Raw genomic sequence first — 26031 nt, forward strand, 5'->3', positions numbered from 1 at the left:
GCCTAACCCCTCGGCAGGCTCTTATCCAGGCCTCGGAGGCCCCAGTACCGGCCTTGCCTCACGGCAGGCTCCGATGCCGGCCTCGCTGGCCCCAGCAGCGGCCTAACCCCTCGGCAGGCTCCGATCCCAGCCTCGGAGGCCCCAGCACTGGTCATGCCTCAAGGCAGGCTCCGATGCCGGCCTCGCTGGCCCCAGCACCGGCCTAGCCCCTTGGCAGGCTCTTATCCTGGCCTCGGAGGCCCCAGTACCGGCCTTGCCTCACGGCAGGCTCCGATGCCGGCCTCGCTGGCCCCAGCACCGGCCTAACCCCTCGACATGCTCCGATCCCGGCCTCGGAGGCCCCAGCACTGGTCATGCCTCACGGCAGGCTCTGCTGCCGGCCTCGTTGGCCCCAGCACCGGCCTAACCCCTCGGCAAGCTCTTATCCTGGCCTCGGAGGCCCCAGTACCGGCCGTGCCTCACGGCAGGCTCCGATGCCGGCCTCGCTGGCCCCAGCAGCGGCCTAACCCCTCGGCAGGCTCTTATCCTGGCCTCGAGGCCCCAGTACCGGCCTTGCCTCAAGGCAGGCTCCGATGCCGGCCTCGCTGGCCCCAGCACCGGCCTAACCCCTCAGCAGGCTCTTATCGTGGCCTCGGAGGCCCCAGTACCGGCCTTGCCTCACGGCAGGCTCCGATGCCGGCCTCACTGGCCCCAGCAGCGGCCTAACCCCTCGGCAGGCTCCGATCCCGGCCTCAGAGGCCCCAGTACCGGCCTTGCCTCAAGGCAGGCTCCGATGCCGGCCTCGCTGGCCCCAGCAGCGGCCTAACCCCTCGGCAGGCTCCGATCCCGGCCTCGGAGGCCCCAGCACTGGTCATGCCTCAAGGCAGGCTCCGATGCCGGCCTCGCTGGCCCCAGCACCGGCCTAACCCCTCAGCAGGCTCTTATCCTGGCCTCGGAGGCCCCAGCACCGGCCTAACCCCTCGGCAGGCTCTTATCCTGGCCTCGGAGGCCCAAGTACCGGCCTTGCCTTATGGCAGGCTCTGATGCCAGCCTCGCTGGCCCCAGCACCGGCCTAACCCCTCAGCAGGCTCCGGTCCCATCCTCGGGGGCCCCAACACTGGCCTTGCCTCACGGCAGGCTCCGATGCCGGCCTCGCTGACCCCAGTATCGGCCTAACCCCTCAGCATGTTCCGGACCCGACCTCGGAGGCCCTAGCACAAGCCTTGCATCATGGCAGGCTCCAATGCCGGCCTCGCTGGCCCCAGCATCGGTCTAACTCCTCTGCAGGTTACAATCCCGCCACGGAGGCCTCAGTAGTGGCCCTGCCTCACAGCAAGCTCCGATGTCGGCCACTGGCCCCGGCGCCCGCCTAACCCCTCAGCAGGTTCCGATCACTGTCTCTGTGGTTAGTATTTCAAAGGTTCCAGTTGTAATGTATCAGATCTCTGCCTCCCCCGAATATTGGCCACTGGCATTGCCACTGCCTCCACCGTTTCAAATCCTTCCCAGGCTCTTTTTCCACTCTGAATGTTGTCCAGTGTTCCTAAGCATGCGTGATGGTAGCATTCGACATTTGGTGTAATTTCTCCAAAAAAATAAAGTTGGTAAGATCCGGTTTCTGCTTCTCCTGAATACAAGTCTCTACCACCATTGCGAAGAACTCTTTCAACACCGCATTTCTCCTTGGTCTCCGCTAAACTCTCTCCTTATATGTGATGTCTGAGATTCTTAACAATATAGAGAAATAGCAGTCCTCTTTCACGGCGAATTTTTCCATAAGTTCCAGTGCATTTAGATAAGTTTTGTCTGCATCTCCAGTGTCCTGGCATCCATAACGGCTTTCTTACCATCTCTCAGATATTTTTCTTTATCTTTTTCTGTTCTGGGCCCGGTTTCTCCAGGGGTCTGGCGTGCTACTCGCAGTTCGGCCGGGACCCAGAGTCCCGCGATCCGGGCCCCAGCTGGCGTGCCCTGTGCTAGACCCCCGCCCAGAACCCAGCGTCTTACTGGGCCTTGTTTCTCCAGGGGTCTGGCGTGCTACTCGCAGTTCGGCCTGGGGCCCAGAGTCCCGCGACCCGGGCCCCATCTGGCGTGCCCAGCCCGCGACCCCTGCCCAGAACCCAGCGTCTTACTGGGTCTGGTTTCTCCAGGGGTCTGGCGTGCTACGCGCAGTTCGGCAGGGGCCCAGAGTCCCGCGACCCGGGCCCCATCTGGCGTGCCCAGCCCGCGACCCCCGCCCAGAACCCAGCGTCTTACTGGGTCCGGTTTCTCCAGGGGTCTGGCGTGCTACGCGCAGTTCGGCAGGGGCCCAGAGTCCAGCGACCCGGGCCCCATTAGGCGTGCCCCGCCCGCGACCCCCGCCCAGAACCCAGCGTCTTACTGGGCCTGGTTTCTCCAGGGGTCTGGCGTGCTACGCGCAGTTCGGCCCGGGGCCCAGGGTCCCGCGACTCAGGCCCCGGCTTTTGTGCGCCGCGCGCGACCCCTGCCCAGAACCCAGCGTCTTACTGGGCCTGGTTTCTCCAGGGATCTGGCGTGCTACGCGCAGTTCGGCAGGGGCCCAGAGTCCCGCGACCCGGGCCCCATTAGGCGTGCCCAGCCCGCGACCCCAGCCCAGAACCCAGCGTCTTACTTGGCCTGGTTTCTCCAGGGGTCTGGCGTGCTATGCGCAGTTCGGTCTGGGGCCCAGAGTCCCGCGACCCGGGCCCCATCTGGCGTGCCAGCCCGCGACCCCTGCCCAGAACCCAGCGTCTTACTGGGTCTGGTTTCTCCAGGGGTCTGGCGTGCTACGCGCAGTTCGGCAGGGGCCCAGAGTCCCGCGACCCGGGCCCCATCTGGCGTGCCCCGCCCGCGACCCCCACCCAGAACCCAGCGTCTTACTGGGTCCAGTTTCTCCAGGGGCCTGGCGTGCTACGCGCAGTTCGGCAGGGGCCCAGAGTCCCGCGACCCGGGCCCCATTAGGCGTGCCCCGCCCGCGACCCCCGCCCAGAACCCAGCGTCTTACTGGGCCTGGTTTCTCCAGGGGTCTGGCGTGCTACGCGCAGTTCGGCCCGGGGCCCAGGGTCCCGCGACCCAGGCCCCGGCTTTTGTGCGCCGCGCGCGACCCCTGCCCAGAACCCAGCGTCTTACTGGGCCTGGTTTCTCCAGCATGATTAGATCTTTAATATAGATCTTCTAGTCATGAGACTCTCAAATTCAAATGTCTACTTTAGTTGAATGCTATTTGATTGATTTTACTAGCTCCAAAATTTAAAAAACTGGGCCACTTAGAGTGTTTACCAAGATAAGCGGTTTCTAAAGTCCTGACATTTCCTTTACAACTGAATGCAGTAAGCTGTTTCTGATAAGAGCTTGTAAAGTAATTTATATTTAAGTCTACACAATTAAAAAATACAGGTAGTTCATGCTTCATATGATGCTAATATGTATGAATTTCAGTTATTATGGTCTAGTTAAATAACATGTCCCACAATAACAGGGCTCAAAAAAATTTCTTTCTTGTAGTAATGGGGATTGAACCCAGGGATATTTTACCTCTGAGCTACACACCTAGCCCTATTTTGTTATATTTTTAAAAAATTTGAAACAGTCTCAGTAAATTGCCACATGCTGGCCTTGACACTTAGATCCTCCTGTCTCAGTCTCCCAAATGCTGGGATTCACTGTACCTGGCCAGGGTTCAAATTCAGTTACTGAGGTCTATTAACTGAACAACTGGATACATTATACACTTTCACACCTATATGCTACTAGCTCTTTGGTCTACAAATCACTATGTAAATAATAGATGCACACAGCATTCAGTGATCAATTATGTTGTTTCTTTAAAAGTAGTAATTGGTGATGCAGGACATGCAGACAGCAAAGTGAGTGAGTGTGTACCTGTGCTACGTCCTGGTCTCTCAGTGATAAATCCAGGTGACGCTCTACAAAAGTAGGATAATCAAAAGAGGAACTAGTTAACAAAGGTGAATCTGCAGTAAAGAAATGAAAAGTGTTAAGTCTAAAAGTGAAATTCAAATAAAATGTAAATGAAGTTATAGAAGGTATGTCTGACCTGGAAATATGGACACTATCAATTGTCACTCCAAAGACTCTAGGTGTGTAGTTTTTTAAGCCAATAAAGAGATGTGTGAAATGTTGAGGATCCAAAGTTTTCTCCTGAAGATGGTGAAGGGTAGGGGTGTGGCAAATTTAATCCCAAGTAGAGAACAAAAGGTTTAGTGTAATGAGCTGCCTCCTTTCTTAGCCAGTTTATTGCTTTGTCTGTATTCTTCCAGTCAGCTTCCATCACTCTCACTTTAGTCTCATTGAGGGTAAGGTTAACCATTGGCCTTCCTTCTTGCCTGAGTAAGAAAGCTACATCTCTTGTCCATGCTTCCACGCGGTTGCTAACAGAGTGATGACCTGAAGTATAGTCCAGTTTTCCAAATTTTTGTGTTCGGTATCCATGCTTCTCCATGATGTCCATCCATGTTGTATAATTTGGATCTAGACCCTTAAAATTATTCCAAGATTCTGTTAAGTGAGTGAAAAGGCCACTCCACATTGCTGCACGTGATGGGCAACAGATTGGAGAATTTGTGTAGGCATTCAGAAAGGTAGTGCCATGTGATTTCATCAAGTTGATAAAAGGAAGTTTTACTACCTGATTTCCTGGAAAAAATGTTAACCTTCCATCGAAGGAGTCGCTCGCCACCAGCACCACGTTGGGCGCCTCGGCCGCCCCGGGCCTCCGCCCATCGGCCTCCCCTATTTTATATTTTTGAAACAGGGTCTCTTACGCCAGCACGGCTGGCTTCGAACCTGTGCGATCCTCCTGTCTCCGCCTCCCAAGCGCGGGGATTACAAGCATGTGCCACCACGCCCGGCCTCTACAGATGATTTTTATGGGCAAGTATTCTTCAATCTTTTGTCCACTAGTATGTTTATTATAAATTGAGGAAGTTTAGGGACTTATAATGATCACACTACTCAATATGTAAAATTTCACATTTGTAGTTCAATATGAAATCCTACTCTCTTTTTTTTATCATCCTCTGCATGAAAATTAGAGACTTTCTGGTTTAATATCCCTGGAGAATAAACACTTTGTCCCCTGGCAGCAATGGTTTAATATCTAAACTTTGTGGAATTCGCCAAGGAACATGGTGACCTAAGATTTTTGCAACCTTCACCTTTACTCCTGCCTCTAAGTTATTTGGTGACTTAGACTTCAGAATGTTTCTGGGGATCAGTGGCTCAAACTAACCTTCCTGTGGTTTGCTCTCCCTTTATAGACACATCCTTTTCCAGATTTTTCTGCTCCAGGCTAGTCCTGCTCACTTCATCTATTTTCTTTATTTATTGTTTTTTAAATTATGTATTTATAAATTATGTATTTATAAATGTATCTGACTATTTAACTAGAGGCTATATATACATTTATTATGTAAATATTACTTTAGAAAGTTTTATATTAGGATTTAGTGTGTGTGTTCATGGCTATTTGTGTGTGTGTGTGTGTGTGTGTGTGTGTGTGTGTGTGTGTGTGTGTGTGTTAATGGGGATGGAACCCAGGGGCATTTTACCTCTAAGCAACACCCCAGACCTATTTTTTATTCTGTGTTTTGAAACAGGGTCTCACTGAGTTGCAAAGGGCCTCACTAAATAGTAGCTGAGGCTGTCCTCAAACCACGATCTTCCTGTCTCAGCCTCCCAAATGCTGGAATTACAGGCGTGGGCCACCACACCCGGCTTGTTCATGGCCATTTTTAACCAAATCCTGGGTATGAGTACTTTAATGTAACACAAATAAACAATGTAGAATTATTCTTCTCCTTCTAATTTTGAGAACTAGAGAGTGATTCTGAGCCTTATTATGTTATGACTAATGGTATGAAATGGTTTATTTTTATGTATATTACATTGAGAAATAATCACATGGTGACTTAAAATGTTTTTGAATTACAAAACTATTGTGAAGAAGCTGTGCATGTTCTTTTTTTATATCCATAGAGATAAGGACAATGAAAATATGCTATGAATACATTATAAGTTTTGTTAGATGTTAGGTAATAGAATTTAATTATTAAATAGTAAAGTAAGAATATTTCTTTTAGATATATATTTAAAAATACTCTTGAATGATTTAGGCCAAGCCTGTGCTGTTAATTTGATATGGACTGCTAGGTGCTAAAGAAATGGACAAATCCCAATCACAAAAGGAGTTAATTTTTAAAAAAACTATGTATTCATTTAGCTGATGACAAGGATAAAATCAATTAAAAGTAACTTCAAATTCAGTGGTTTTCTTTCCTTTTTTTGTGTGTGCGTGGTACCGAGGGTGGACCCCAGGGACTTTTCTCTCTCAGGTCTATATTCTCAGACCTATTTTATACTTTATTAGGAAACAGAGTCTCACTAAGTTGCTGAGAGCCTCTCTAAGTAGCTGAGGTTGGCTTCAAACCTGTGCGATCCTCCTGTCTCAGCCTCCCCAGCATGGGGAATTACAAGCGTGCGCCACCACACTGGGCTCTTTTTTTTTCTTTTTTTTTTTTTCAGAAAACAAGATCTGAAAAGGTAAAGAGAAATCCAGGCATCTGCATCATTTTATATTAATGAACGGGTGCAAGATGCCCACATTTCTCCTTCTTTTGAATAAAACTACTAATGAGAGACTAAGCCAATTATTTTAGTATCTTTGACTCTTAAATAGTACTTTTTTTGAACAACAAACAACAAACATGGTGGCTAAACATGGGCCTGAGACATAGATGGCCTTATTCTGGCACATTCTTTCACTCTTGATGGTTTTGGTCTTAAATGTCATTATAGGTAACTGATGGTCACAGTACTTGATAATCTTTAAAGTTCCCTTTTTTCTATTCTCTCCCCCCTTTCCTCTCTCCTCTCCCCTCTTCTTTCTCCTCTCATTCTCTCTCTCTCTCTCTCTCTCTCTCTCTCTCTCTCTCTCTCTCTCTCTCTCTCTCTCTCTCTCTCTCTCTCCTCTCTCTCCCTCTCTCTCCTCTCCTCTCCTCTCCTCTCCTCTCCTCTCCTCTCCTCTCCTCTCCTCTCCTCTCCTCTCCTCTCCTCCTCCTCCTCCTCCTCCTCCTCCTCCTCCTCCTCCTCCTCCTCCTCCTCCTCTTCTTCTTCTTCTTCTTCTTCTTCTTCTTCTTCTTCTTCTTCTCTCTCTCTCTCTCTCTCTCTCTCTCTCTCTCTCTCTCTCTCTCTCTCTCTCTTTCGATTGCCTTTCGTTCTTCTTTCATATACTTTTGGTACTGAGTTTGTACCCAGGGACATTCTACCTCTGAGCTACACACCCCAGCCCATTTTATTTATTTATTTTTTAAAATAAAATCTTGCTAGGTTTCTGAGAGTCTTGCTATATTGCTGAGGCTGAGCTCCAACCTGCAATCCTTCAGTCTCAGCCTCCCAAGTACTGGAATTACAGGATGCACCATCACCACTCCTGGTTGTTCTTTCTTTTCTGGTACTAAGACATGAATCTTACTTTCAACTGGTTCACATTATATAAGCAGAAATGATGGTGCAAATTGGAGGCAAACATACAAATAAATACCATCTGGTCTTATTATACAGTGAAAATCCTGGGGTAATGTGGATTATTTTTTAAACAATCTCATTTCTTACTTAGCAGACAGTTAACACTTCCAGTCATGGAAATGTATGTGAAGTAGTATCCCACAAGACTGAAATCCTTCCCATCTGGCTGTGTTCAGGCCCTGTGTTATATAAAATTCACTGGGCATTTTTCACTGTGTGTTTTGTTTACTGTTATGAAATCTTAAATCAAAATGTTACATCAAAGGAAAAGTTTCATCAAAAGAACCTCAGCAAAACCTCAAAACAACCAAACATTCTTCTCATCTATTTAAGTCATTAGCAAAGGCAGCACAGTTATCCCAGCTTCTGAGCGAACTAGACTTGTCATTTTATCCTGCTCATGTATGCTTTTCCCATGGCTAAGATGTCTGCAAATTACTAATAAATACTGGCAAGGAGAGAGGCTAAAAAACAGGCGAGCCATTGCATTTTAGCTGACAAAACATTCATTGAAATGCTATCTGTGTGAAGCACTCAGAAATTCATCATCTGAATAGTCTAAATTATAGTACACAAAGAAAGCAACCCTCTTGGGGGACTACCTTCAACATTCTTCTAGGTTAATTTAAACCAACATGCAGATGTTTTATATGCTTCATGTGTGGTATCCCAGAAGGTTGTGTTTTTGCTTTTGAGCTTTGAATATGCTGATCACCTTGTATAAACAGTGGCATTCAATGCATCTGGGAAAACAATAATCTTTTTCTTTGGAGGTAAGTGGTAGGAAAGAAAAATCATTAAGGGCTGGAGTGTGGAATTGTTGTTGATTGAAAGAGTATCAAGTGAGTTGAATGCCCTGTATTTTAAAAAGTGATCTCTATTATTACTTTAAAAAAATCAGCTTTTATATAGTACCTGACATGGAAAAGGGATGCTTGATGAGAAGCCAATGATGTTGAACTTGCTGTGTTTTCCAACTGACTTGTTTTTCTCATGAAGGCAGCATTTTAGTGAAATTGAGTTTGTTTTTCTTTCTGATAGGTTCTAATTGAAGTTTGAAGGTTCATTACACAGTGCCTGGGAATATGTTGTCAAATACAATTCACCTCTCCCATAGTGAATGTTGGCATAATTTTATAGGACGTGGAATGCTAGAGTGCTCAGCTGTCATAATATTTGGCTCTGATTTCATTCATCATGGACAGAATACCTGCAATGTTTTGAATTTCTATTTTCAAATATCACTACACTGAAGCAAATACCAAATAATAGGTTTTAAGTACATGACCTTTGGTATTCAAACAATATATTATGAGCTAAATATTATGTCTCCTTCAATTATATCAAAATATAATGCAACCTTATGTGTTTCACGGATGTATCACATCTGAAATCTCCAAAACATGCTACTTCATCAATGTCATTTTTATTTAAGTTTAATAAGAAAAAATAAAAATCTAAAATGTTTATTCTTATTATATATACCACATGTAGCAGGAAATTTCTGATTTTATTTGGGAAATCGAATATACGTGGGAAGGTTGGGGTGGCTCAGTTATGATTGTACATCCACATGAGGGCTGTTTTTATTAACAGATTTTATAAACTGGCATGATAGTTTCCAGTTCTGTGGCAAGAACAATCTGTCATCATAAACCTGTAACATAAATGTACAGGATACATTCTTGTTTCAAGAGTCTATAAGAAGAGTCCCCTCATGAACAATTTATATGAGAGGGTCATAAACTGAAGTTCAGCCATAGCACAAGCAATTGCATTGAATGTTGTGTTGTTAGGGTACTTTAAATCATGAAAAAAAAACTTCCAAGAATTTATTAATCTTCCTTCAAATATATATATTTTTTGTAAATTGCAATTGGAAGGAAGAGTTTATCTTTTCTAGAAGTACTTAGCTGACCAGTATTTTAGAAAACTTCATAAAGTAGGCAGTGATCTCTTTTCTGAGTGGAATCTTTTGCTTAGTCTGGCAGCTGGGTGCAATGATGGCAGTATAATGTCATTTTTTCTCCTGCACAAGTTTTATAAAGCTCTTTAAATATTAATATGCATCTTAGAAAAAAACAAACTCTGCTGTATTATATGAGAAAGAGATTGGCCTGAGGATGTGGGTCAGTTTAAATAACATGGTTATCAACCAAACTATTCCATGTGTTTAATTATTCTAAAGAGGTAATATAGAGGATTTTTTTCAATATTTGTTTTACTATCTTGCTTGTCTTTCTTTCTTTCTTTCTTTCTTTCTTTCTTTCTTTTTCTTTCTTTCTCTTCCTTATTTATTTATTTATTTTGTGATACTAAGGATTGAACCTAGGATCATTCTACCTCCAAGCTACAACCCCAGCCCTATTTTTATTCTTTATTTTGAAACAGAGTCTCACTAAGTAGCACAGAGCCTCACTAAGTAGCCGAGGCAGGTCACAAACCTGTGATCCTCTTGTTTTAGCCTCCTAAGTACTGGGATTACAGATGTGCACCACTACCATGCCCGGCTACCCTGGTTTCTTGCTTACATAAATTTTTCATTTTATATTTCTTTCTGTTTTATAGGGGCTATACTTTCATAAAAAAATGAGAAGTAACTTAAAGTTTGGATATTTGTAAATAGTTCCATTATTGTAGGCATTATTAATTATGATACATTAAAAATATAAAAAAAAATAGGTCTGGGAGTGTAGCCTGGAGGCAGAAGGGTTTCCAGGAACCCCAGTATCACCAAAAAAAAAAAAAAAAATTGTAATTAGATAGCTAAAAATCTCCTGGCAAATTACATTGTTTTTATAATATTAATAAATAAATCTTCAAGATATCTCTCTATATCATTCACCCTCCAGATAGCAATATTTGAACTTTTTAAGTCATCATTTATTCTAGTTTTCCCTTCTTTGAGTGTAAAAGCAGTAAGTTCAAGATAACATACAAAAGTTTCTCCTACTAGTTCCATGATTCTCTTTTTTTATGAAAATATACCTTGCTTTTTTAAAGATTAGCATTGAAAGCCTGGATTTTTCAATGTTTAGAAAAATCTGCTATTCTAAAACACTTCATAGAATTGTCGATAATTTTCAATAAGGAATATTGTGATCCACAGATAAAGTTGTAAAGAGATAGAAAATCCTTTCGAATAAATGTTTCATATTTAAGTGTTAATAGATCAGAAATAGATTTAGAAATAATGAGACATTTTCAATTTAGAGAACTTCACTGTAGGTTGAATCTGGAATCTGAAGTACAAATTTTCTGTTTTTCTTTTCACTAAGCAGTGGCCTAAGAAATTGGTCAAATATGGTGTAGTGGCACATACTTGGAATCTCAGCATTTGGGAGGCTGAGACAGGAGGATTGTAGTTCTTGGACAGCCTCAGCTACTTAGTGAGGCCCTTTGCAACTCAGTGAGACCCTGTTTTAAATTAAAGAATAAAAAATAGGGCTGGGGGTATAGCTCAGAGGTAGAATGCCCCTGGGTTCCATTCCCAGTACTGAAGAAAGAAAGAAAGAAAGAAAGAAAGAAAGAAAGAAAGAAAGAAAGAAAGAAAGAAAGAAAGAAAGAGGTCAAAAATATTGCAATGCTTTGACTACTTTAATGTTCTATGTTAGATGTAAATTTAGTGATTAAACTCTTGTTCAGAAGTATCATGTATGTTTTCTCTAACATGTCCAAATTAGAGGGTATTAGGGATACCAGAGGGACTTCAGATAAGGGAAACCTTAGCAAAGCTAGAAAGGAAAGGTAGGAGAGGAAGAAGGCTGAGGTGATTAATGGAGGAGCTACACCCGAATACGTGTATACATGTGAATGTAGCATGGTCAGCCTGGACACTTATTGTTGGGAGGGAGGGAAGGAGTAGTGGGGGTGGCACTAAGTACTGTGGGAATGTATGCCATTCTCAATATCATCCACATTATGATATGAAACTATAGTGTACCAATAAAAAATAAAAAGTCTTATGTGTTTAAGGCAAATTAATTTTTAGGAATTACAAGTTTCTTCTTTAATTTTTATCTTCTATGAACAACTTTGTCTCTTCTGTTGCTCTTTGTTAATATGTAAGCCATTTGACTAAAAAATAAAATAAAATAAAACAATGCATATAGATAAAGACTGGAAACAAAAGAAAAATAATTTGAACTCAAGGAATTTTTCTGGGCCAAGGCCTCAGAGAATGTGCCAGCTTTTCTTAAGAAAGGCTTCATACATTTAGTTGAATAGATTGAAAAATCCTTATTATTTTGATAAATGAGTCAATTGTTTCCTCAATGCTAAATATCCATAAAAAGTATTCATTCACATAATCCTTTTTAAAATGAGGTAAGTTAAGGAAGAAGTAGGTCAATGTGATGAGAAATGAGCTTTTCCTTTATCAAAAGGTTAATTTTGTAATCTTTAAAAGAGCAAAGATCAGCTCAGGAAATAAGGTGCTTGTAACAATGAAAGTCCTACACACAGGAAAACTGTCTTTTTGTTTTTAATCTAGAATTGATTAATTAAATTTCATTGTGCATGTATTGCATAAAATGCATTACAGGGACACAATTCTTCCTCATTATACAACTAGCAAAGGTCCAAATTTCAATGAGTAACTCAGGCGTAGGTGGGAAAAAGTGCTTGAAAACTTAATGCAGATTGTTAGAAAATCTTGCATAAGATTATTTCAAATCAATTCATTCCTGATGCTTATGAAGCTTCCAGGCCTAGCCTTTTGCACCAAGACAGAAAGCAGCAACAGAAAAACTTGTCATGTGTATTCAATATGTACCCATTGTTTTGAGATTCCTGTTGAACAGAGGTAAATTCAAGCTCTCTACCCTTCAGGAAGACAAAATCAAACACTTTTTTTTTTTTTTTTTTGCATGTGTATATAGTATTGGGGACTGAACCTAGGGACATTCTATTTCCAAACTACACTTTCAGATCTTCTTATTTTAATTTTTTATTTTGAAACAAGATCTTGCTAGGTTGCTGAGAATCTCCTTACATGTTTGAGGCTATCCTTGAAACTGGGATCCTCCTTTCTTAGCCTCCCAAGTGCTAGGATTGCAGGCACACACTCTCACACCCAGCTCAAGCATCACTTTAAAAAAGAAATATGAATGAAATAAAATTTAAAAGGAAAAGAAAACAAATGTTTTATTATTTTTTTGTGGTACTGCAGTTCCTGAAATCCCTTCTCCCTCCGGGCTATGCTCCCAGACCTATTTTATACTTTTTTATTTGGAAACAGTGTCTCTTAAGCCAGGCTTCGAACCTGCACGATCCTCCTGTCTCTGCCTCCCAAGCACGGGGATTACAAGCGAGTGCCACCATGCCCACCCAGCACAAATGTGTTTTTAATACATAAAAAACACAAAGAACAGTTAGTTTCAATTATTTCATTAACTATTGATTGAATAAGATATTTGTATGCCAAGCACTGTCTGGCCTCATGTTCTTTGCGTGAGCATCTAGCTGCTATACATAGAGTTCAAAGACACACTCCTGTCCACTCTTCATGCTAGATATGATTCCTGTCTCCTGCTGTACCTAGAGGGCCACCAGAATCTATACTGACCCACACCCATTGAATAGACCTGCTAGACATTTAAAAACTAGCCCCATGCAGAAGGGTAAAAAGATCCCTGCTAAACAGGAGCACAGGGCTTGCCTAAACGCCAGCAGGAAGGAACTAAATGAGAACAGTTTATCTACCAAGCACCCCAAGAATTCCATTCTCTCTCTTGGGGAGCGCATGGATGTACTGACACAGGTGATAGCAATTCAAGTCTGGTTTTAATATCTTGTGTTATTTTTATATTACTGGTGTTTGAAGAATGCACATTTCCCAGCCCAGGCTCCACCATTGCTCAGATCTCATCCCTGCATTATTTACCTCCAGTCCAAACCCTGAGGGCCAGCCTTTCTCCTTGAGAATTTGTATTAAACAAATCAATGACTCTAGTTGTGTGTGTGTGTGTGTGTGTGTGTGTGTGTGTGTGTGTGTGTGTGTAGATGAAGGTGGATTCATTCAATCAATGAAAAAAGAAGCTATGTTAATTAAAGAAGGTTTCCTTTACTCTGGTCAGCTGAGAATCCATTGGCTCTCTTCTGGGAGGTCTTTACAGTGACCTGATTAAGGCAGTAGCAGTACTGATGCCCTGGTTGCAACTGCTTGTGCGGGGTGGGGGGGGTATGGCTCAGTAAACACATTGGGGTCTAAATCATATTCATGTCATTCATTTGTTAACTTACTCGTTCAGTTATTCAGCAAATATTTCTGAGCTTCTATTACACGCAGGCACTGCTTGAAGCAGTGGGAAAACGGGAAAGAACACATTTTTGTTTTCATGATGCTTTTATTTTAGAGGATCTGGCAAGCCGGTAAAATAAACATGGAAAGAAATAAATCAATAAAATAATTTCAGATAAGCAACAAGAAGAAAATAAAAAGGGGAATGATAAGTCAAGACATAGATGTTCACTTGACTGGGTGCTTAGGGAAGTCTTGTTAAATAAATATGTTAGTTGAAAGTCAATTGAAGGACTTTCTGGCTAGGGAGATGGTTCCAGACGGACAGAAAAGTGCTGAAGTCCAAAGATGGGAGTGGATGTCTCATATGGGGATGGACTTCACATATTTGAGGAACAGCAGCAAAGTCCTTAAGGATAGAGTGTTGTGAGGGTGGGGTAAGGGTGGTATTAGAGAAGAATCAGAAAACAAGCGGGGACCAACTTATGCAAGACTTTGTAAATGTGCTCCTTTATTTGAATTTCATTCTAAGTGCATGGAAAACATTAGGAGATTTTGAAAACAGTGCTTGCTCAATACCGTGTCACTCTGCAGACTGTTTGGAAGAGATCACTGGTAGACAAAGCTTGGAAGCAGGCAGTGCTTCTAGGCAGACACGTCACAGGGTACTCCTCTACCTGCTGTCCTCAGCCTCTGGAGGAGACTAGTAGGGCATCTTCCTCAACTGCTCTTACTTCCTATGGGTCCAAACTCCTGAGCACATAAAATTTGGTACCAATTGCACTATTAGTTCTGACTAAAACCTTAAACAGTTGAAAAGAGTTAATGTCACTGGAGGTAGGATGACACAGGGAAAACCATGGGTTCAATTCTTTTTGAATCTCCACAGGATGACAATAGCACTTTAAAATAATCACATGTATGCAACTCCCCAGAAATTCTGAAATCTTAGCATACCATGAATCTTCCAGTTTTGAAGCAGCTCACACGAATTCCCACAGATCTCTGAGAACAGATTTTTAGCTATCATATTACAACTTTCTGGGTAGTTATTTTAAAACTTTGGCTGATATTTCCTTTGACTTGGAAGCAAATGAGTAATATGTATACATAAGTAATAACAATATTGATATTTGCATAAAACAAGCTGAAAGTACTCTATGAACAGAGGTCTCAGATGCTTTAGGGATCATTTTGGCATTTGCACACAAGTGGGCTCCGACCTAGGCTGGGTGAAGATGAAAACCAAGTACAATTGTGGCTGGTGTTCCAGTGATTGTGAGATATTAAAAGAGATAATATATAAATACCTATAATATAAAACTGAATCTGGGTAGAAATCAGTGGGAAATGTTTTTTATTTCAGAATTAAATAGATTAAGTGAAATGAATTCAGATCTTACAGATAAAATGTTTTCTTTAAATATCTTTAAAATATATGTGTCATAAACTATAAAACACTAGCATTATTATATCAATAAATAATTGCATCATATATTCATTAGTAATAGCATTATTATGTTTCATTTTTATAGAAAGTGAAAATTATATTCTGACCCCCTAGTCATATTCTAGTCACAGAGTTTTTGTTTTGTTTAACCAACAATTTTGGAAAGAATGGGGACTTATGCTACAAGTTATTTTTAAAATACTTGCTGGGCATGGGCATGGTGTTACATACTTGTAACCAAGTATTTGGGAGGCTGAGTCAGGAGGAGCACAGTTTTGCAACCAGCCTCAGTTACTTAGTGAGGCCCTCTGCAAATTAGTGAGACCCTGTTTCAAAAATAAATAATAAAACATAGGGCTGGTGGTATTGTTCAGAGGTAGAATGCCCCTGGGTTCAATCCCCACTACTGCAAAAAAAATTAAAGATATATAAATAAAATTCTTGCTTGAATGAAAAGTTCACCAAGTGCTGTGTGCATGAACCTTTCTATCACTTAGAACTTCATCAAGCGGTATGATTACAATGCTCCGATAAGAAAGAAAGAAATAACTTACTCAGAAAATTATGGTAATGTAACATATACACCTTGACCTTTGATTATGAATGCACTCTGAAATAATGCAGCATACCCCTTGTAATAAAATGTGGCATTATTGATTTTCAGCTTAAAAAAAAGTATTCAATACCAATGCCAATGTCAATGTCAGGTCCTGAAGAGGAGATTGTGGGGAGGGTGCTGGGGAGGCTCACCAAGTGCTGTGTTGTCCTGTCACTACCACTGCATTTATGATGTGAGACTACAGTGCACCAATAAAAGTACATAAAAATTCAGTGTAATATTTTAAGCTCTAAGAAGTTTATAGAGTCAGGATTAAAAGCATTAAAGCAAAAATTAAAGTGTGAAGATATTTAAAATGCTCTCTCACTTTTAACAAGTTTTTTATAAAAAAAATTCCATGACCTCCCAATATTAAGAAACTGTATTCTTTCAGCTGCACTTGTTTTTACTAACACCCTATGGGTACAGTCAAGAAGATGACTTATTTGGGAGCTTTATAGCTGAAATTAAATAATTTAATTTAATAATTAAAAAAGTTCAGAGTTTCAATAGATATAAATATACTTTAGTTAAAATAAATAGACCAGACCAACGCACTCAACAGCCCACCAGGCTCCAGAGAGGAGGGTAACTCATAATAGAGCTCAGAACCAGAGAGGAGATAAGCCGGCCTCACGCGCAAGGATGCAGCAGCAGCGCCTTACTGCTGGCGGCAGCAGCGAGTTCATCGGACGGCACCAGAACAACGCACCCAACAGCCCACCAGGCTCCAGAGAAGAGTGGCAGACAGCAAGCCGAGGTGAGCCGCTGCGGATCAGCCGGGTGGGATTCGGCAGATTTCTCGGCTCAGGGAGCATTAAAGCTCCCAGAGGCTGGGCTCTGCATACCCTGCAGGGACACAGAACAGAGTTCAAAAACAGAAAAGAAATACGCCAGCCTCACGGCCGAGGGCGCAGCAGCGGCGCCATATTGCCACTGGCGGCAGCAGCAGCGAATTCACCGAGTCTACTACAGCTCCATCTGCGCACTCAACAACAGTGAGTCAAATTGTGGCCCCTAGAGGAGAAATCCCAGTACTGTACTCCCAGGGACTTGACCCAGTGGGGGAGTGGCGGTGGCAGAGATATCACACCATAGGAGAATGCCCAACCTGGCACCCTCCATTGGCTAAAGCAGCCTCGATTGACTCCCAGGGTCTGAGACTCTGCAATACAACCTAGAAAAGGAGGAGTGGGGTCTGAGATACCACAGACTCGAGATCCAGAGCACCTTAAGTGAAGTCTTAGTGACCCAAGGGAAGAACCCAGAGAAGGCACAAACTTCTGAAATCATGGGAAAGAGGAATAACAATGGGGCAATGAATGCCCACAACCCCACAACATTAGAACCTGATAAAACAGAAATTCAGAGATTTATAGAAGATCAAATCAGGAAAATAACTGTAGAAATAATAGAGGTGTTTCGAAAAGAATTCAGAGAGAGCCAAAAAGAGATAAAGGATGCAATTAATGAAGTAAAGGCCTCAATTCAAAGTACAAACAACCGATTAGACCACATGGAGAATAGAATCTCGCTCTTAGAAGATGACCATTCCAAAAATGAACGCATAGTTTCTAATTTAGAAAAAAAAATCTGACAGCAGGAATCTGACATTGAAGAAATATGAGCCCATTTTAAGAGAGCTAACCTAAGAATAATTGGAATAGAGGAGGGAAAAGAAGGTGAAACCAAAGGGATCCACAATCTCTTCAAGGAAATAATAGCAGAAAATTTTCCAAACATAGAGCAAGAGGTCGATACACAGGTCCAGGAAACATATAGAACTCCCTTTAGACAGGATCATAGAAGAGGATCTCCATGCCACATAATTGTCAAAATGACCACTGTGGAAGCCAAGCAGAGAATCTTAAAGGCAACAAAAACAAAGGGCCAAGTGACATTCAGAGGCAAACCAATTAGAATCACTCCAGACTTCCCAAACCAAGTCATGGGAACCAGAAGGGCTTGGAGTAACATATTCCAAACTCTGAAAGAAAACAACTTCCAGCCAAAAATTTCCTACCCAGCACAACTTTCTATCAAATTAGATGGGGAAATAAGAAGCTTCCACACCAATCAGAAACTGAAGGAATTTGTCTTCAAAACCATCGCTAGAGAAAATACTCAAAGAGATTAACTACAAAGAAGAAATAGGTAACACACACCAGAACCAGAGAAACAAGATTTTCCATCCTACAGACAACTAAGAATGGTTATCTGTGGAGATTCATTATTTATGTTAGTCTTTTACCTATCTCTAAATTGTATTGTTTGCTTTTATTGTTGCTAATTTTTAGGATTTCTAGTTGGAATATCAATATACCTTCAGATATAGCATTTGGAAATATTTTATCCCATTCTATAAGTAACTTTTAACTCTGTTTACATTGCCTTTGGATATACAATTTTTTTTTATTTTTTAGGGAGTTTGTTTACCCTTTTGTTGCCTGTGCCATTGAAATCATATCCAAGAAATCACTGCCAATTTCAATGTTGTGAGGTTTTATGACCCAGATTTTCTTCTAAAAGTCTATAGTATTAAGATTTACATTTAGGTCTTTTATCTATTTTGAGTTAATATTTGTATATGGTGTTAGGTAAGGGTCCAATTTTATTCTTTTTCATGTAATTATTATTTTTCAACAATATTTAGTTAAAAAATTAGTATTTCCCCCACCAAATGTCCGTGGAAACCTTGTCAAAAATAACTTGACAATATATGGAAGAATTTATCTCTAGGCTTTTATTTAACGTCAATGGTTTATATATCTGCCTCTGGAACAGTACTACACTGTTTCAATTATTGTAGCTTTATATGGTTTGAAATCAGAAAATATACGTCTTCTACTTTGTTCTTCTTCAAGATTGTTTTGGGTATCTAGCTAGAGTCCATATTCCATATCAGGATAGATTTTTTCTGAAAAATAAATAAATAAATGTATGATAGTTTCACCTAAAAAAAAAAAAAAGAGCTGGGCGTGGTGGTGCACGCTTGTAATCCCCGCGCTTGGGAGGCAGAGACAGGAGGATCGCGCAGGTTTGAAGCTAGCTGCGCGTGCTGGCTTAGGAGACCCTGTTTCCATATAAAAATGTAAAAATAGGTCTGGGAGTGTAGCCCGGAGGTAGAAGGGCTTCCAGGAACACGAGTACCACAAAAAAAAAAAAAAGAAAGAAAGAAAGAAAGAAAGAAAGAAAGAAAGAAAGAAAGAAAGAAATATTCTCTGGTATAAATATATGATAGTTTCACCTAAAAAAATTGAAAAAAAATATTCTCTGGTAAGAAAGAAAGCAAAAAGAAATATTGAAAAGTTATCTTTAAGTCATCAAAAGCTTGGTATCAGACAACTGAAACTGTTATGTGAGATTATCATTTTTAATTTTGGATAAATTGCTTTAATACTAGATGTCAACCACTAAGCTAAGCATGGGAGGGAGGGATAGGGAGAGAATGGAGTGGGGATCGGGTGGGGGCTGACTGGGCATTGTGTGCATGTATGTCTACAAAAGTATGTATCCCACTATGATGTATGAATACAGTGCACCAATAAAAAAAATTAAAAATTAAAAAATTAAAAAAAAGAAAGAAAGCAAAAAAAGAAATATTGAAATGTTATCTTTCAGTCATCAAAAGCTTGGTATCAGACAAATGAAACTGTTATGTGAGATTATCATCGTTAGTATTGGATAAATTGCTATAAAACTAGATGTCAACCACTAAGCCAAGCATGGGAAGGAGGGATGGGGAGGGAACGGGGTGGGGATCAGGTAGAGGCTAACTAGGTGATGTGTGCATGTATGTCTACAAAAGTATTTTCCTTATACCATTATGATGTATGAATACAGTGCACCAATAAAAAAATAAAATAAAAAATAAAAATTAAATTAAAAAAATAAAATAAAATACATAGTTTTAAAATGTTCAAATAATGTTTGAAACTTATTTCTTAGCAGCAGCAAATCACCCTGCACACAAAAACTCAATCATTAGGAATCATAGTATCCTATTATGATAATTCATTTCTCAGAATTTAACAGGAATATTTTTCTTAAAGCATGTTTTATGATTTGTGATAGAATGCCCATCCCAAAGTTAATCATTGCCCATGGGTTTGTCTGCATTATCTGTCTTCTAAGGAAATGAATTAGGTTTGGAAGTAGAATAAGAATTGTCTACAGGGATGAACACCGATAACAGTGTCACAAGTGAGAGATGGTAGCCTTCCTTCACATGTCTCTTGAAGCAGCATTTATTTAGAGTAGGCTACTTTTGTTGGTGGTCATGTAGAAAGGTGGGAAAAGGAGCCAAGCTATTCTTGTCTGCAGCTGGTGTCTTTTCCTGCCCTGTGCCAATCTTTCATTGGACTCTGAAGGGCTTGTGTACCCATAGCCTTGGCAACCAGCAAGAGCCCGCCTCCTTTCTCTCCTGTGCCTGGCACTGGAAAGCATTGGTAAGAATGAAAGAAAAAAAAATCTATGAGCATAGTGAAAACATTTCAGAGCATTTTGTGACCATATTTATAGCTTAATAGCATATCTATATTGATCACTTAAAATTCTACCCATAATGGGTGTGGTGACACAGGCCTATAATCCCAGTACTTGAGAAGCTGAGATAGGAGAACTACAACCTAAGCATCTTAGTGATACCCTCAGCAACTTAGAATGACCTTGTTTAAAATAGAAAGTCTGGGGGTATACCTAAGAGGTAAAATGCCCAAGGTTCAATCTCCAATACTAATGTGTGTGTATATTTTTTTCAACAGATATTTTAGCAAGCAATGATTAACAGAATGATTGTTGACATAGGTAGAAATGAAGTAGGATAACTGCCCAAAAAGTGTCTAATCTTATTATGGATAAGGATAAGAAGTGTGTATTTTCACTGGGAAGAGAAGAAGACATTAGCACAGAGAAAATAGACAAATAAGTGATATGAGAATAGCAGAATGAGAATCCTCACCAGGTGAGTAACCCAAGAACGTTTTAGAAAAGGTGGTATTTGTACTGGGCTTGCAGTGGGATAAAATAAGAGAGGGGTGCTCCAGGCAGACAGTCTAGGAGTTGAGTCTGCAGCAGGATTTCTCACAGAAGGAATCTGGAGATGGGATGCTCTGAGCAGGCATCTATGAAAAGTGAGGGAAGCTGTGCAGGGTAGGGAAGAAGCTCAACAAAGACCTGGTTTCAGAAGAAGCTGAGCCTCCACCTGGGGCTCAGCTGGTGTGGTCTGGAGAAAGCATCACACCACAGAATGGATTTCCCTCGTAAAGAGCCAGACACCAGGATTTTCTGTTACATATCAGTCACTTGTTGGCCATAAACTGAAGGACGAGTGATATAACCAAGTAGGTGTCCCAGAGTGAAGCAGCTGTCATCCACAGAGGCAATTATCTGGAGCGATGCAGCTGCCAGTTGTGAGCAGCCAGCCTTGCTGCAACTGGGAAACAGATACTCCAGCCTGGGAGAGGGTTGGGAGTGAGGCACCCTCTGAATTTCCTGCACTGGGGAAATACACAGTGGGTGCATAAAATGTTAAGTGTGTGTGAGGAGACCAGCCTTACAGAGAACTACTACTAATACAGATTTATCAAGACTTCTAGTTGGTAATAATTCATTAACAATTAGGTATAGAGCCCTCATAAATTTTGGAATGATGACAGTTTAAAAGCCTGATTTTGTAAAAGATTTGTTTTTTTCTATTCCCTTCTTCACGGTTAGCAACATTCATTAACTACGAGGACTAGATTTCAAGTTTTTAAAAACCTGACCTTTGATTCTCAACCTTTGCTATGTAGACGGCTCTGTGTGAATTACTTAATGTTGCTAATGCTCAAATTTCAATCTGCAATATGTATTATAATGCTTTCCTCATGTTGGTTGTGTTAAATGAGCAAGAGTTTATTTGAAGAACCATTTAACACTGTGCCTGGTATACAGTATGTCTTCATTGAGTGGTATATGTTACTTTACTCCCAGTGTGTAAAACGTGTATGCTTTTGACACAAGGTATTTGGATTTCATTGACTTTTTTCTGGGGATTATTGACAGGACTGGAGTCAGAGTGAGGAGAATGAACTAGGCAGTTGCATTTATAGGACCTGAATATGCCTACCTCCTTGAGATCTGAACCTTAGATCAATACTCTTGCCTTATCATTGTGAAAAATATTTTTATTGAATTAGAAAAGAAATGATATTGAAAAAGATGATTTATAGAATGTTAGAGTATCCATTAAGTATATTGCAAAGGAAAAATCTAATACTAATGAAGTGGCTATAGTCACACTTTGAGAATAGCTTTAATTTCATGTGATCGCCATGCCTTTTGCAATGACTTTTTAATATTCTTAAAAATGTTAAAATCTTTTAGTTATGATATTGGTACTTTGGTTTGGTTTAAATATTCCTTCATTTACAGGATATGAAATTTCAACTGAGTGACAAATATGAATGAGTTGAAAATACACAGAAAACTTAAAGCTAATCAGATCAATTTATTATTATAAAAGTAGTTATTAGCGTGTTACTACCTATTGCAGTGAAAAAATAGTTTCTTAATATTGGTAATCCAGAAATTGCTGCCCTAGCAGCTGAAGTCATTTTTATGGGGGGAGGGAGGGTAATCTTAAATCAAAGCCTCCTAAGATGCTACAGAGCTCTTAAGAGCTTGGCTCCAGGGCTAATGAGAGAACAGTAGGGCTCATTTGAGAGCAGGATTCCTGATTTCTCACTGGGTGGTCCTTCTGCCTCTCTGGCTTTGGTTCAGAAACACAGAGGACATTGATAGTAACAGAGTTTGACATTCTTTTTAATTTTTCTTTGTCCAGAGCTACTGGACAAAGAAAAATTTTAAAGCTTTTAAAGATAGATGCCTGATTTAAAATGTAGTCTTTTGTCATTTTCCTTTGACATTATCTTGTTCAGAACACCTTTCAAAATTAATTGGTAAATAAAATATTGAAACTACAATGCTACAATGGTATTTAGTTCATGTTTTCTGTTTAATTTTAAAAATTGGTATATTATGATTGTACCTATGGGGTTTGTTGTTATACATTTGTACACTTACCTAACATAATTTTGTCAGTTTCATTTCTCAGAACTTCCCCTTTCCCTCCCTTCCTCTCTCTACCTGGCCCCCTTCCTCTACTTTACTGGCCTCTCTTTTATTTTATTATTATTTTTATTTTATTTTTTGGTGGTGCTGGAGATGGAACCCAGGGGCCTTTTACCTCTGGGCTACACTCCCCAACCTATTTTATATTTTATTTGGGAACAGGGTCAGTCTCTTCATCCAGCTGAGAGTGGCTTCAAATCTGCGAGATCCTCCTGTCTCAGCCTCCCAAGCGTGGGGATTACAAGCATGCACCATGATGCCCGGCTCCTTTATTTTCATGAGACATCTCCTTTTCCTTTTTTTTTCCTCTCCAGATTCTACATATAAGAAAATATAAAATTCGTGACTTTCTGAGTCTGTCTTATATTATTTAACATAACGATCTCCTCAGTTTCATTTATTTTCCTTCAAATTACACACTTTTATTTTTCTATATTGTTGACTAACACTTCATTGGATATGTATATCAAAAATTTTAATGTATTTATCTGTTGACAAACACCTTGGTTGGTTCCATAAATTGACAATTGTAGCTTGTGCTGCTAAAAACATGGATATGAACATATCCCTCCACTACGCTGACTTTAATTCTTTTTTTGATAAATACTGAGAAGTGGTAAAACTGAGTTATATAATAGTTCTGAATCTTTTGGGGATCCTCCATAATTATTTATACAGTATTTTTACTAATTTATAGCCCCCAAAATAGTGTATAAGTGTTTCTTTTTCTTTACATTCTCACCAGCACTTATCTTGACTTGTATACTTGATACTGGATAGCTTCATATTTCTAAAACATATCTTTAAATTATATAATTTTTAGCTTTGCAACTTAAGATTTGATTGAATTGTTCATAAACTATATTAGTTATGAGAGTTTTCTTTTTTCTCATGTAAATCTGAGAATAAAATAGAAGAGAGGTAGGTGAAGAAAGGATTAAAAACTATTTTTTAATCCTCCCCAAAATTACTTCAAATTTTCAGAAAAGCTGAAAGATAGAATCACAGGAGCAAGGGATAACTCAAGTACAGTGCTAACCCCACTGCTTTCCTGTCCCTGTGAATAAATATCCCAGGATATTCACCACAATGGTTGACCACCATGGGAAAGGCTGGTGTCTGTAATTTTGGTGGCTATGCTGTGGGACCTCAGTGCCCCCCTCCATAGGAGAATCCTATAAATTATCTTCTAGAATAAATGCAGATGTATACTTCAAATAAATGCTTTTTCTTTAACTACTTTTTAAGCTTTGCACATTAACATTGACCTTCTGCACCATTTAAAAGTCCTAAATATATCACACAGAGGATAGCTTAGTCAAAGTAGTCAGAGGCCAGCATGCTATGCACAGTGTGCTCTCTGGCCTTTTGTGTGACTCAGGATACTCCATTTAGGCCTACTTAACCAGGTGACCCTGTATAGTTGCTTTATCAAATATAAACTTGACTGTTGAAAGAGGTCACATTGGGAAAAGAAAGTAACCCTGCATCCCACAGTATGAGTTTCTTGAAATCATGAAATACTTATGGTTTATTGCTAATGTTTAATTTATATCAAAAGACATATATCTCTCTTACTTGTGAAAAAAATATTCTTAGAGGTTAATAGGATCCAAAAACTAAATTCTTGTATTTATTTGGGCATCAAGCAGCATTTCAGGAGATAGCAGAACTATAGGATAAATATGGTACTTTGTTGTGAAATAGAACTTAAAATTTTAATAGGGCAGAGGACAAATATACTACTTTGCATTAAAATATACTCGACAATATTATAGGATGGAATGGAATGTTCATTTGCTGTTTTAGATATGTCCTCCCCAAATGTAGATATTTACTATAGTACAAATTCAAACTCTTCTTCCAAAAGTATTAATATCTTGGAAAATTTTAAGAAGTGCTGTCCTAAACTATCATGAATTTTCAAGAACTCCTTGTAGACTAAATCAGTAGAAAAACTACTGGCAATGAGTCTGTGAATCCTCTGATTCATTCATTCACTCACTCATTCACTCATTCAGGTGAATATATATATATATATATTTGCAGTATATATAATTATATATATAATATATATTATAATTTTGCGGTATATATATTGCAGTATGGGGGATGAACTCAGGGGTATTCTACCTCCAAGCTACACCCCCAGCTCAATTTTTTATTCTTTATTTTGTAACAGGGTCTCACTAAGTTGTAGAGGGCTTCACTGAGTAGCTGAGGCTGTCCATGAACCATGATCCTCCTGTCTCAGCCTCCTGAAAGCTGAGATTACAAGCATGTGCCACCATGCCTAGCCCATGTGATATATATTAAATCATTCTCATGCAACAAATATTTTTCAAATGAGCACTGTGTCTACCTTGGTACATAATCCAAGAAGAAATTTTGTGAATTAAGCACAACCATAAGTAAAGAAGCCTGCAGGGTTTCGAAACAAACTAATCTGAGATTTTTAAGGATAAGCAAGAGAAATTCAGTCAAATTTGATGTGGGGTGGAGTTTAGAATAGGTAGATGAAGTATGGAATTCTAGACAACTAATTTAGTACTTTAATTTATGAGAAGAACCGTAGGCATTGAAAGAAGTTGGAGTGCTTGAAATATAAAGTTTGGAAAGATGATAGGGAGGAGGGGGAAGCAAGGATCACAGGGAAGAGTGGGGAGAGCTAAAGTTAAGTGCTGAGGAAGAACCAGATCATGAGCTACTTTGTGAGCTTCACTGTGCAGTGCCAGGGAGGCCAATCTGACTGGGGTATGAAGAATGAACTGATGGGGTCAATAAAGGAAAATCCATAATGACACAATTGAGATGATCCAAGGGATTTATTATTGTTTCTTTTGTTATTTATACTTTAAGTAGTACATGTAATTATACATCTTAGTGCGATTCAAATCATACAAACATGAACACAGGTCCTGGTGTGATTCTTTTCAGGTCCCACCTTGCTCCCTTGTCCCCCAAACCTAGCACATACCAGTTAGATTTGTAGTGATACCTTCATCTGTTGGCCGAACATAATCCGAACTTTTTCTTTCATCAGTTCTGTTTACCTTTGCCTCCATCCCCTTGCACTATTCTGCTGGTCACATTTCTCATTCATCTAAA

The 26031-nt window shown here is 40.3% G+C and overlaps 2 protein-coding genes across 3 annotated transcripts in view; one reads left to right on the forward strand and one right to left on the reverse strand.

The window, feature by feature from the left end:
• LAMA2 (laminin subunit alpha 2) overlaps positions 1–26031 on the forward strand; it is a gene marked incomplete at both ends in the record, with an annotated part of 652317 nt that overhangs the window by 74114 nt on the left and 552172 nt on the right. The window lies entirely within an intron of this gene.
• LOC308266373 (arylsulfatase K-like) lies at positions 4073–25988 on the reverse strand (the record flags this gene model as incomplete). Its single annotated transcript, XM_080700567.1, has 2 exons — positions 4073–4728; positions 25901–25988. The coding sequence occupies 2 exons, from the start codon at positions 25986–25988 to the stop codon at positions 4073–4075; spliced, it is 744 nt and encodes a 247-aa protein (XP_080556693.1).

The sequence above is a fragment of the Muscardinus avellanarius genome (genome assembly GCF_963383645.1).
Source record: "Muscardinus avellanarius genome assembly, chromosome: 8".
In the NCBI taxonomy this organism is placed as follows: Eukaryota; Metazoa; Chordata; class Mammalia; order Rodentia; family Gliridae; genus Muscardinus; species Muscardinus avellanarius.